A 13,721-nucleotide genomic window follows, 5' to 3' on the forward strand; every position below is an offset into this window, starting at 1 on the left:
TTAAATGTAATTTTTAAAGGCATCCTTTATTTCTTACAAAGGTATATGTAAGCATTAGTGTTTATGTATAAGTATGTGTTAGAAGCAGTGTGTTAAAATGAGTATGTGTGTGTTAGCATAAATGTGCATTTGTTTGTTAGAGTGTTAGCATGAATCTGTATGTGTTAATGTGAGCGTGTATGTGCGTGTGTTAGCGTGAGTAAGTTTGTGTAAGCATGAGGGTGTATCAGCAGCCTTTGTGTATGTTAGTGAATGAGGGAAGGGGCCAGAAGGTGCCGTCCTTTACACAAAAAAACACAAATTTCAGAATATATGAGATCAGGATTTTAGAAGTTCAGTACAAACAGTATAAAACATTGTAAATTCACAATATCAATGTATATCATCTGCAAATCGGAATAGGGGCAAGGTCATAATTACTTCTGTATGTCAAAAATGTGCTGCTAATCCAAATTTAATTTGAATCTTGCAATATGTGACCAATCTTTCTCTCTCTTTCTTTGTCTATAGGCTTCAAGATTATCTCCATACCCGAGGCATCTACGTGACTTTGCTCCATTATCAAGAGTCAACATCTTTTCTGGAACAACTAAGGAAAAAGAGGGGTCGGCTAGGGCAGTCTAAAAGAGGACTAATTTAATCAAAGAAGTGGTCTCTGTCCAGTTAAATTTCCGTTTCTCTAAGAGGAACTGGCTTTTTTAAGCGCTAGACTAAGGACAGGAATGAAACACTTCTCCTTTCCCTTTCAATCCTCCCCTTACAACCATTCCATTTCTTGTCTCATTTGTTCACTGTGTTTACTTTTTAACCATTTGCCCTAAATTCCTTTATTCCTGTTATCTATAATTGTCTTTTCTTGGGCAACTCCTTTTCTCTTCACGATACACATTTCTTTTTGTTCACTTTTTTCTGTTATTCCCCTTTTCTCTATGGCTTTCCTTCCTCACTAAACTCTAGACATACCCCACCCCATCTCTTTCTTTTCCACCTTTTCCTTTTTTCCTTCCTTCAACCCCTACCCCCATGTGGCCCATCCTCTGCCTTTCTTCTCTCCTCTCCCTACCCCTCAATTCCTTCTCCCTTCAGTTCCAAGGTGCGCCTGGTCAGTGGGTTCGTTATTCTCGGCCCACTGTGGCCAGTGGCAATGGAGGGTGGGGAGAAGATCTCACATTGCGGCTTCGGACAAATGCCAGCCGAGGCCTCCTCCTCTACCAGGATGATGAAGGAGACTGTGACTTTCTTGAGTTAGCCTTGGATGGAGGACGTCCAAGATTAAGGTTCTCCATCTCATGTTCTGAACCTGCGGTTGTCCGCTCGCCACGAATGTTGTCTGATGGTCTGTGGCATAGCATAGTCATTGGGGGTAATGGTCGTGAGGGGTGGCTGGCTGTAGATGGAGAAAGAGGTACCGGTGAAGTACGTTCCAAACGCAGAGAAATGATACTTCGCAGTGATCTTTTTGTGGGTGGTCTACCATCTGACCTACGCTTATCAGCTCTGACCCTTGGTGGAGCCAAGTATGAGCCTCCTTTCCTTGGTGAACTGGAAGGATTGAGGTTAGGTGGAAGGCCTGCACAACTGCTTGCCAGTCAAGGCGTAGGAGGAACAGAAGAGGAGGAGGCGAAAGGAGAAGATCGTGAGAGGTTCCATTCATGCAGAGGAGCCAACCCTTGTCTCAATGGAGGTAGATGCAGAGATGATATGGGAGGAGATGTACGATGTGACTGTCGGGACACTGGGTACCATGGAGAGAATTGTTCTGAAGGTGAGTTGTGTGTTTATTTTTGTTCAGGTCTGCATCCTAGTTTTCAGTTAAACATTCTTGCATAAACTATGTTTTAAAAATTGTAGAAATGCAACCTTTTTATTTCCATTTATTGTTAGTAATATTATTTTTCACTGTATTCTCTACTTTCTGTGTGATCCACTTTGCAATCGCATTTGCCCCCTTTCCCCACCCCCTAGGAACAGATGCATTCGGTAGAATTTTTCCAGTTTGGTGTGTAAAGTTCTCCTACTGATTTCAAGGGGAGCAATTTCATGCCACTTATTGTCTGATTAAGCTACAGTATCCCCTTTTTTGCTATTGATTGGCTGCTTAAGGTGTCTATCAGTGACAGGAGCATATTCGCATTAATTTCATTAACGGCTTAAGCAGTAGCAAAACTTCTTGGGATCGCAGATGAAGAAAGAAGATATTGCAGAATGGTTAAGTAATTTAGTATCCTCCTTTGCTGCACACCAACCCAACAACCAACATATCACTGTAAGGGAGCTGTGGGCACTTTAACCCCTTGATGACAATTGCCGTTAACGACAACTGACGTGCCAGTCTTTAAACGGGTGCAGAAAGCGATCTATTTTCACTTTCTGCACCTAAACGGCATTGCTGTAATGCCTCGACTTTGAGGCATTCAGCAACGCCATGATCGGCACAAAGGGGCCATCTCTGGCCCCTCCCCGGGGCGTCAACATCCCCAATACAGGGGAACCTTCAAGTTGAAAAAATAATAAAATATATATAGAAAAAAAATATTTTTGTGAGCAAGTCCTAAAATTAGCATATTAGCTTAAAACAATTCTCGCATGGAAAGAGTTAAAATACTGGCATATGGGGTGTCTACTTTAAAAAAATTTATGATTTGATGGGGTAAATTGAATTGGCCGGGTTCAACAATGTACCAAATAACACGGGGGGAAGGATGGTCACACATCTAATTTCCAATTAGAAAAATGCCCACGTACCAAATGTGGCCAAAAAAACAGGAGCTGTAAATTCATACATAAAGTAGGTGTGTGGAGGAAAAATACACACAAAAAAATACTACTGCAAACTTTGAAAAAATTCTGGTGGTAAAATGTGTGCATGCAAAGAGTTACCAGCATTTAAAATACCCTGGGGTGTCTAGTTTTCAAAAATATATGGTTTTATTGGGCATACTGAAATGGCCCAGCTCAAAGATGTACCAAATAGGACATGGGCAGTTGATCGCCAAACGCCAAAGTTCAACATTGAAAATGCGCGTGCCCCAAATGTGGCCCTTTTGCCCCCAAACAGCCAGGCAAAATCATTCATGTGAGGTATCGCTGTACTCAGGAGATGTTGCTGAACACATATTGGGGTTTTTTGTGATAGTGACATATACTAGAACCCGTTTATTCATACCTGAAGTAAAATGTGTGTGGAAAAACAAATGAAACAAAAAAAAATACTACCATAAAGTTTGACAAAGGCTGATGGTAGAATTAGTGCTTGGAAAGGGTTAAAATACTAGCATTTGGAATACCCTGGGCTGTCTAGTTTTCAAAAATATATGACTTGATGGGGTAAATTGCATTGGCTGGCTTCAGAGATACCTGAAATGGCACATGGGGGGGAAGAATTACCAGATTTGGAAAAAATGGCTTTGAAATAGCAAAACGCTACCTGTACTTATTGCCCCATAATGTGTAGAAAAAAGCAAAAAAACATAAAAACATTGGGTATTTCTAAACTCAGGACAAATAGTAGAATCTATTTAGCAGGTTTTTTCATTACCTTTTATAGATGAGTAAAAGATTTTTCAACTAAAAGTTAGAAACAGTCATTTTTTTCTAAATTTTTCACCATATTTTATACTTTTTTTAATAGTAAATAATATGATGCAATCAAAACAATATCATTTAAAGAAAGCCCTTCTTGTCCTGAAAAAAATAATATCTAATGTGTGTATCTAAGAAATGTTAAAAACGCCAAAATCGAGAAGGGTACAAAAAGTAAAATCAGCCTTTGTCACGAAGGGGTTAATTAATAATAAAAAAAAAATGATGTACCTGGTATGTCTTTGTTAATAAATGCCCCAAAATAGTCAGGGAAAACCAGCTACAGCAAAAAAGTCCCCTTTGAGACGATTGTTACTCATACGGGAACGATCATCGAGGCTTAACTCCATGATCACTGGTTTACCAGCGATTGCATTCCAGTCGACATAGGCAGCTTTAGGGACAAAACAAAGCAAGAATTCAGGCCATGCCCAGTGAATACCAATGTAGGGGGGGCCGAGTGGTTGCTGAAAATGTATTCCTGAGCGACCGCTCAGCGCCTCTCTCTCTCCTCCAGCTGCGTCAGAAAAAAAAGAAGCGTTTCAATTGGGGGGGCACACGGGACCTCTGCCCCCTGCTGACGCCACTGCCTATGGATCACCAGCATTTACATACATAATTAAAAATAAAATAATTTTAAAAATCCAGCACTGACCTGGAAGTCAAAGGTCAGTTAAGACTTGCTGGAGTTAAAACACTGTACAAAGGGTTCATAATGAAATTAACTTTTATCAGTATATCTTAAAAGAACCAACTTGTTGTAACTAAGTTACCCTAATAATTTTTTTCCGTTAGAGTCAAGTGGTGTGATTTTAGGGAAAATGTAGTCTTATGGGGTTGAATTGAAATGTGGGCCTCTGCTGTCAAATACAAAACACATGGGGAAACATTGTGAAAGTGGATGTGAAAAATGCTGTGTCATTTTTGTTATACAAACATTAAAATGTGCTGGTGTAGAACCAGCTAGATTCAACATGCCAATATGATCATATGACCAACATGCTAATCAGATTCCCTGTGCTGTCTAGATTTTCAAAATATATAGTCTTATGGGGTTAAATTGAAATATAGGAACTCTGCTATGCCTGAAACGAGACATGGACCCTGCAAACTATAATGCACGTGTTCCAATTTTGACCCTGCATTGTCTGAAAAACATTATATACCCAAGCATGTGGGCTACTGTTGTATTGATTATTGATTTGCGCTAGCTATATACCGTATTGGCCCAATTATAGGCCGCACCTTTATAGTTTGGTGCTATTTTAAAGAAAAATGTATTTTTAAAGAAAAAATACACATTAGTGGAATGGTAAAACAGTATATATTATGCGGTTAGTCAGCTTATGTTATATACAAACAAACAGAAATTTGGAAAACCAATAGCCATTTTCAGGTCCCCCCTTAAATTATAATGTACCTTACTTATAGATATTCTCCTCTGCTCCCCTGATATGCCACTCTGCCCCCAGATATGCTTTATGCCCACTAGAAATGCCAATCTGCCCCCCCCAGATATGCCACTCTGCCCCCCTGGATATGCCACTCTGCTCCCTAGATTTGCCACCCCCCAGACATACCAATGCACCCCCAGACTCCCTGGTGTCTAGCCGGCCATAGGACGTCTGCGCGATACACCCCTCTGCATCCACAGATATGCCTTATACCTCCCTATATGCCATATTGCCCTCGGATATGCCTTATACCCCAGATATGCCACTCTGCCCCCAGACATACCTTATATCCCCTATAAGTCTTATATCCCCTGATATGCCACTGTGCCCTCTGATATGCCTTATACCACCTGATATGCCTTATACCCCCAGATATGCCCCTCTGCCCCCCCCCAGATATGCCTTATACCCCCTATATGCCAGTATGGCCCCTGATATGCCTTATAACCCCGTGTATGCCACTCTGTCCCCCCAGATAGGCCTTATACCCCAGATATGCCCCTCAAATATGTCTTTTTACCCCTTATATGCCACTGTGTCCCCTGATATGCCTTATAACCCCAGATATGGGGGATGCGGCCTAAATTCAGGCAAATACCATATATATATATATATACACACATTATTATTTGTCACGGAGCTGGCTAGTCCGACCGACTACCTCCGCTGTCTTGTGCTCCCTTAGCCTGGGACAACACACTTTCTTCGGTTCCCCAGTCACTAGCCGAGACTCAGTGTAGGGTAAAACCAAACCAAGACTGATTTATTTCTCACACACAGGACTGGATATATCCAGCAAAACACACATTAACATAAAACAAGATATTGGGACACAAACTGCCCCCTTAATCTGCCTCCCAGAGACAACAGGGGCAGTAACGGGATTAACAATACAATAGGGGGGGGGAGACTGATTTATATAACATTAAACTGAAACAATGGTGGTCACTCCCTGGTGGCAGATCCTGGCTGTCTGCTGGAGATAATCCCCTCAACCAGTGATGAGATGATACTGCTGGGGGTAGCCACAGAAGTCTTTACAAACCCAGGGCCCATAGTCAATAGGGAGGAGGCTGGCAGTCAGGCTTCTCCAGTGGCCCCAGTGATGGAGGCTTCCGTCACATTATTATTAACACTTTTCTTAATTTTGGGGGGTACACTGAATTAGTTAGAAATCACAGTTGAATTAAAACATAACAAAAATATGACAATTGCTCCGGTTGTTGGTGGAAAAGATGATACTTTTTATTGGCTAGCTGAGGTAGAATGGAAACTATCTACGTCCCTTCTTCAGGCATATTATTCACTTATAATTGTTATTTATTATTGTATATAGCGCTGTCGTATTCCACAGTGCCGTACAGTGGGTAAAAAGGACATAACAATATAACATAATTTGACTTATAGGAACAGAGGAGGACCCCGCTCAAACAAGCTTATGTTCTACTGTTAGGGATGGCCCAGCCACACTAGTATTACAAGAGAGGGACTAGGAATGGGGAGTTACGGAGGAATAAATATGGAGGGAATAATGTAAGTTTGTAGGCAGTACATGAGAACTAGAAATCAGAGGAGAGAACTAGAAATCAGAGGAGAGGACCAGATGAGTGAAGAGATCGTTTTGGAGTGTATTTAGAGAGGAGAAGCTGTAAGTAGGGGACCCACTATGAAGAGCTTTGAAAGTAAGTTGAAGTTTGAAATTCATCCTGAAGCACACCGATAGCCAGTGAAGAGGCTGTTAGTAAAGAGATGCCTGAGCAAGACAAGTCTAGCAGCAGCGTTCGTGGTGGATTGTAGAGGGTGAGATGGGTATGAGAGAGACCAGCTAAAACAGGGCTACAATAGTTAAGGTGGGAGATAATAACAGCGTGGACAAGAGCCTTAATGGCATCTTGTGGAAGGAAGAAATGCGAACAAGGAGATTTTTAAGATAGAGATGGCAATTTTGTGAGACAGACTGGATATGGAGGGGTGAATGAGATGTCTAAGTCAATGGTGACACCAAGACAACGAGTGTGAAGGGATGGGGGATTATTGCACCATTGACATTGCAGGCAATTGTTGAGGGAATGTTAGTCCTGGGGGGAGGGAAGATGAGACATTCGGTTTTGGAGAGGTTGTGTATTAGGAAACATGCAGACATCCATTTAGAGAGAGGAGAAACAGTTAGTTGAGAGACAGAGCATGGCCATGGGGGCAAAATTTGCACCATTTTACACCAACCTTTTTATGAGTTGGTGGGAAAGGTACTCTTTGGTGTCTTTGGGAACAGCAACCTCCATCGGGATAAAATAATGTGGTATGGTTGCTTTATAGATGACCTTTTGATCATTTGGTCAGGCAGTGAGTAGGAATTGGAAGAATTTATGACACATGTTACGCCAATTACTTATATTTAAAATTTACAAGTACAAATGATTGTAACTCAATAAATTTTTTGGATCTGACTTTATCGGGGGACATACACATGGGTGATTGACGGCTGGTCATACTCTTTTATTAGCATCCAGCTGTCATCCAAGACACACATTTTCAGGGGTTCCTATTGGGGAGTTTATACGTTTAAGACAAAACTGTTCCTCAATGGCAAAATGACATTCCAAAGAGCTAAAACAAAGGCTCAGAGAGAGCGAGATAGCACATACTAGAAAAAATAAGGTCCAGGGTGTGGCCATTCTTGTGAGTAGTCGAGTTAGCTGTGTAAAGTCAAAGGGGGAGGTAATGGAAATAAATTTCGAAGCAACAGGACACAAAGGGGTGTCTACTGGGATGCTGAAGTCTCCAAAGTTGACAAAAGGGACATCAGAGGAGAGAAAGCGGGAAAGCCATGAGGAGAAAAAGTCAAGAAAGATATTAGCGGGCCCAGGCGGTATATAACAGCAATGTGTAAAGAGATGGGATTAAATATCCGGAGGGCATGGGTTTCAAATGAGGAGGAGCAGAGTGATGGAACAGAGAGAATATGATTGAAAAGTGGTAGTAGTGTACGAGGCCTACACAAGTTCTTAATAAACTTGGTAAAATGGATAACAGGATTATGGACATGGTAATTGAAGAATTATGGTGATGTGGAGTGAACTAGTAGTGAAACAAACACAATAACCAGGATAGCAGCAGTTGATGGTGACTCATGTTTTAATTGCAGATGTGCTTCAAGTTGCTCATAGACCTTGAAGTCTTCTTGTTGAACTTCTTTGGTAAAACTTTCAAACAGGGGTAAATGCCAAAAGTGAAATACCTGTAGATGCGAGAAGAGAGATGACAAATTATTTCCTGATGATTAGTATTGGATGAGTATCATCAGAGTATGCAGTGGCATGAATGCCTTGGCAAACTCCTAAATATTGGCACTTAGAAAACCACCACTTAGATGGAAAGGGGCACACAGACGGAGAGAAATTGTTCATACATTCATGTAGACAGTGACACCGAGATACAAAGATTGGGAATAGAGATTACATTTGTGTAGCGATGCTGAAAGGACTTGTGAATGTATTGTTAACACACGTATGTGTTAGTGTGAAATGAAGCATTTGGCACGAGTAGTCTTTGGTGTTGTAGACAGTTAACAGTCCAGCAAAGTTCTTCAGGAGGGTTTTCAGCTTCAATAGTGTGCGATACATTGTGGTATCTTCCATTTCGTAAAAGTATAGTGTTGTACTGTGTTAGCCATAGAAAGAGAGAGAGAGCAGATTTGGTACAGATGATCTCTTTATATGCTAACTGCGGTATAATGGCGCTAATATGATACAACTCTACATGTTTTTGGAAAACTTTGTAATGCTGTAGTTTAAGCATACTAAATTTCTAAAAATATCTTCCAATATTTTCCCTGTATTTATTATTACCAATTTAATAGATTCATTTAATAAATTATGGTATGTTTAAAATATCAAGACAAATACTTGAAAATAGTTCATTATTAAGTATGAATAATATGCACTTTTACATTGGATTTCATCCACATTTTTTTAATTTGAATGCATTTACCATATTTTCTTTTTCTTTAATATTTTTGAAATATTTTTTTCTTTATAATGGGAAAAGCTTTTCCCCTCTTCTCCTATAGAGCCCTGATTGCAGTTATTGTGATTAGCCAGTGGTAGGGTTGGGGCATCAGAGATCTCAGCAAGGTCTGCATATACCGTTTGGAACTCTTTTAGTTGCTGGCTCTTGCTGACAGGAGACACCCCAGGCAGTTTGATCTCCTATGTACTAGCAGGGACATAGAGTCATTTGGGCTACCTTCCTTACGATATAATAGCATGTGTCACGAATGGGTTAAGATATTTATATTATACTTATGTATGGTTTCAAAAGATATATCTACTTGCCCTAAAAAAAACAATATATAATATAATATTGATATTATTTTATAATACTTAACATCCATCCCACTAAGCACAGGTTGGAGATGAAAGGGAGGCATGAATGCTCTCTGTACCTTCCCTACAGGTTTATTATTACCCTTTACCCCAAAACACAGGGTGGGGATACTTGCCAGCAATACTTTAGTTAGCAAGCAAGAATATACAAGTTGCTTTGTGAGTTGACACCGCAGAACCTTGTCAGGGGAGTTAACCCTTAACATGACTGACTACTTGAATTTTTAGAGAATCAACACCATTATGAAGATTTAAATGCACGGTTGGATGTTCACTTCAAATGTAGTTTGGTCTTTACTGATTTACAGTATTTTAGACTGGTATCAGTTTAAGGAAAGTTCTGCAACACATGGTTTAGGTATTAGGCCTGAGAGTTAACCCCCAATTTCCCCCTTTTCATTTTGTTGTAGTATTCATTTATTCATCCTTTCTCTAATTATGTCTTTCTCTCACAAAATTCTTTGTCTTCACTCCTCTCTTCCACTTTTCCAGTCCCCCTCCTACTCTTTTGGCGGATGTCACCAGCAGTGACACTGGCTCTCAGCCTCAGGTCTGCTGGTTTGTTCACATCCATGGAGGGGGACTTATCCACGGGGCTCAGCTGGCTGGATGAACATTAGCCGGAGGAGGGTGGCAGTAGTCTAAAGGCAAGGATGAGGATGAAGGTCACAGAGAGAAAAATAAACAGCAATGGAGGGGAGGGAGAGAGTGAAACGGGAGGAGTGAGTTAAAATTAACATGACATCCAAAAGGAAAAAACATTTAACATTTAAACTAACAATTGAAGAATGAAACATATGTTGATGTTTGTTTTTGTGAGATATTTACAAAGAAGACAAGTAAATTGGCTACTAGGGAGATGATAGAACAAGAAAAGAAAAAGGGATACCAGGAAGAAGTCTGTAGGATACAGGTACAAGGCTGGCAAATCAGAAGTTACATTGCTTCTTGTATAGGAATTCCATATTAAATATCACAGATTTGTGTGCATTCATTTTTAAATTGTGTCTCATATATTTATGTAATGCACCTTTTATTTGTCATATTGTACTAATATAAGTACCTATTCTTTCCTTCCAACTCAATGCAGAGGATCGGGTGATTGAAGGTGAGTAACCACTTTATTAAATTCTATTATAAAACATATTTACAAGGATGCAGCAGCTAAAGGATCTTTGGTAACAGTTTCCAACTTTCCAAATCTTTCTTCCTTCATTTTCCCTTCTCGTCTCTCCCTTATTATCTTGCTTTCCTTGTCACCTGACTCCTATGAACATAATAATGAGCAAGCATTATGCAAATTATGTTAATTAGACTTTAATAGGAGAGCACAAGACTGAAAATCAAGAGAGATTTAGGGCAAAGCAGAGAGAGGAGAGAAGAAGAACATACTGTATCCTGTAACATATTGTAACAGAAATGGTTTAAGGGTGATAAAATAAGAGAAAAATATCCTTAAGTAAAGAAATTAAATACAAGAATTAGGTGAGGTGGCAAATAAGTAAATTTATTAAGAGAGATAAATAAGGTGGCTTGGACTAGGCATTATATGTTTTCCATCCATGCTACAAGCCTAAAAATGAAAAAAGGTATAAATCGCAAAACAGAGACCCAATACAGCATCCACAGAACAGTTGGCTAGAGCATGGTCTCTGTACCACTTACCCGACATCTGCCAGCGTGGTCCTATCATGGCTGAGACACCTGTGACACGCAATAGGTGGTGCGCTGTTGACACGCATCAAGATGGGGCAAACACTGCACCAGATTTAAAAATCCCACTACAGATCTAATTCACCCTAGTGCAGTCATACTATATGGCGTTTGAATTCCTGCTGTTGAAGTGCTGTTATTAACCATTGACTTACCTGACTGCCCTCATGCCTAGAGATTTTGCAACTGGTTAAGTGGACAGTGGATTGGATGATCCCAACAGTGTGGAGGCTCAGGTATAGACAAGTATAACAGACAAAACAAATGATAGCCTGATACCTGGATAGGTTGTTCTGTAGGTAGATTCTCAGGACAGAATTGTACTGGATGCCAGGTAGCAACATAGAATTGGATGGTCAGACACAGAAGCCCCTACTTAACGTCACAGGCATGACAGTTGACCGACAGGATCATGCTAGCAGCCGCCGGGTCAGTGAAACACAGACCTCCCTTCAGCTATATATATAGATTTGCAAACTAGTGCAAGTATTAAAAAGGAGTCAGGGACATAGGATACAAAAGAATGAAACTCTGGAATCAAGGGATAACTTGACTGAGATCCAATGCTTGACTGAGAGATGATTGTTAAATAGTTAGATATGGTAAGAAACGACCCATGATATAAGGGTAATAAGCAGCATGATAAGAAAAACATAGAAGTAGTGACAAGAAACAGAATAAATAAATTACAGCTTAGGAGAAACAAGCCAGAAATATAAATTAAACAAAATCACATCATTGAGGAGACAGGGAGTGGTAGTAAAATTATTGTAACTTACAAGTGAAATTTCCACATATATTACATCTTTACATTTATTCTACACTTTCTTTATTACCTATCTCTCTCAGACAGACTCCATGTTTATTTTTACTTCCTTTCTCCTTGTTCCCATTTCTTGCTTCTTCCCACATACCTCTCCCTCCTACAAATTCACATACGATCTCCTACTTAACCTCACTGTGCTCCCTCTAGCTGTCTCTTCTTTTTGCCTTGCACCCCCTCCCTTACCTTTCCTCTACCCCACTTCTCTCTTAGCAGGCTTTGTACTTGCCGTTTCCATGCTGTGTCTCATAGATAAGCGACAACTGCTCTGTGACTTTCATATGCTCTTCCTGGACAATAGGCATTCTCCTTGTCTACACTGTGAGAGATAACTGTGCATAGTATGGATTTTTTGCTGTTTATGACTGCATTAAAAGTGGTTTATCAATATTTTACACAGATGCATGTTACACTGTCGCAGAGACTGTGGCTTAGGCAATGCAGAACAAGGATTTTTCCCTTTTGAAATACATTAATGTTGTGTCTTAGATATATATGTAAATTAATATAGAATAATGAAAATGTAGTTTGTAATCAGTGTTTTATGTACAAAAAATAACCAGTATTATTAAATCTGAAACACGTATAACATAGTTGCATATACAGTGTTTATCTAATATAATCCATTATGATATGATAGAATTCAGAGAGGGAAAAACACAGTTTAAATGGGAACTGTCATATCTAGAATAAAACCGTAGTTGAATCCAAAACTTAAAAACATTGGTTACTTATGTTATTATTATTTTTTAATATTTCATTTATAAGGTCAGGTGGATTTATTTTCTCTAGCTCTGATATTACAAATGCTTTTACCGAAGGCATAGCCAGGACATTTTGTGCAATTTTTTCTTCGTTTCTGGTAATCCTCTAATAGATATGTGTTGGAATCTTGCTGTGTTGTTGCTGTGCAGGGTATTGTAACATTCTTTCTGGAGTGTACCATTGGCAGACTATGCGTGAACTGTTACCTCCAGAGTTTGTTCTACACTGTTCCTGTCACCATAAAGGTCTTAGGGTTTTTATGGTAAAGAGGTTACCATAAAGGTCTTAGGGCACTACCTAAACACAGTATCTTTGGCAGCAATTCGAAAAGCAATGATGTGAAGGTATCACATACAGCAAAATAAATAAAATTTACTTTCATTCATTAAAAAGAAAAAATAATTTATGTTTATACTGGTGTTAGAAGGGTGTGTTTTCAAACTTAAAATGTTAGTACTAATATAAGAAGAATTATTAATGAATGATTCAACATTGTTTCACTGTATAATTTTTTTGTTGAAAACTTAACATCTTAACATAAAAGAAAGGATGCTGTGATGTCACTTTGGGTTTCCATAATAGATTTGTGCCTATAAATTAAACACTGGTTCCCATTATTGTTTATGAGGTTTTAATGCCATTGAAATGTATTAGTGCTAAATCCCTATATCTGACTGAAGGTAATGTGTATTTACTAGCTACTGTTCACAACCTGCATAGTGTATCATTCAAAATAGAATACACATTTTAAAGTAGACCAAATGTCTCAGAAACCAATGCAATGTTTCCATTTAATTTTTAACACTTTGCATCAGTACTGCTCAGTATAAATTGGTTCATTGACCCTATTGATCTATTAACTAAGAAGTGTAGTAATCACATTAAGGGTTAACTCATTTGACCACACTCAACTTCGGTGCCATGCTAACACTTGCACAACAATACGCATATTCCCTAATCAGTGAGTTTGTGTGGGCTTATAACACAAGTCCTCATGAT

The 13,721-nt window shown here is 39.3% G+C and overlaps 1 protein-coding gene across 1 annotated transcript in view; it reads left to right on the plus strand.

The window, feature by feature from the left end:
* The first annotated feature begins 1,083 nt into the window (after nucleotides 1–1,083).
* Nucleotides 1,084–13,721, plus strand: part of LOC149298590 (neurexin-2-like) — a 229,574-nt gene continuing 216,936 nt past the window's right edge. Inside the window, exon 1 of the mRNA XM_089487401.1 lies at nucleotides 1,084–1,774. Within this exon, the coding sequence (XP_089343527.1) occupies nucleotides 1,324–1,774 (451 nt within the window). The 5' untranslated portion in view covers nucleotides 1,084–1,323. The remainder of the gene's footprint in view (nucleotides 1,775–13,721) is intronic.

This window comes from Sceloporus occidentalis, unplaced genomic scaffold (genome assembly GCF_023333645.1).
Source record: "Sceloporus occidentalis isolate IW3139 unplaced genomic scaffold, rSceOcc1.0.p SCAF_32, whole genome shotgun sequence".
In the NCBI taxonomy this organism is placed as follows: Eukaryota; Metazoa; Chordata; class Lepidosauria; order Squamata; family Phrynosomatidae; genus Sceloporus; species Sceloporus occidentalis.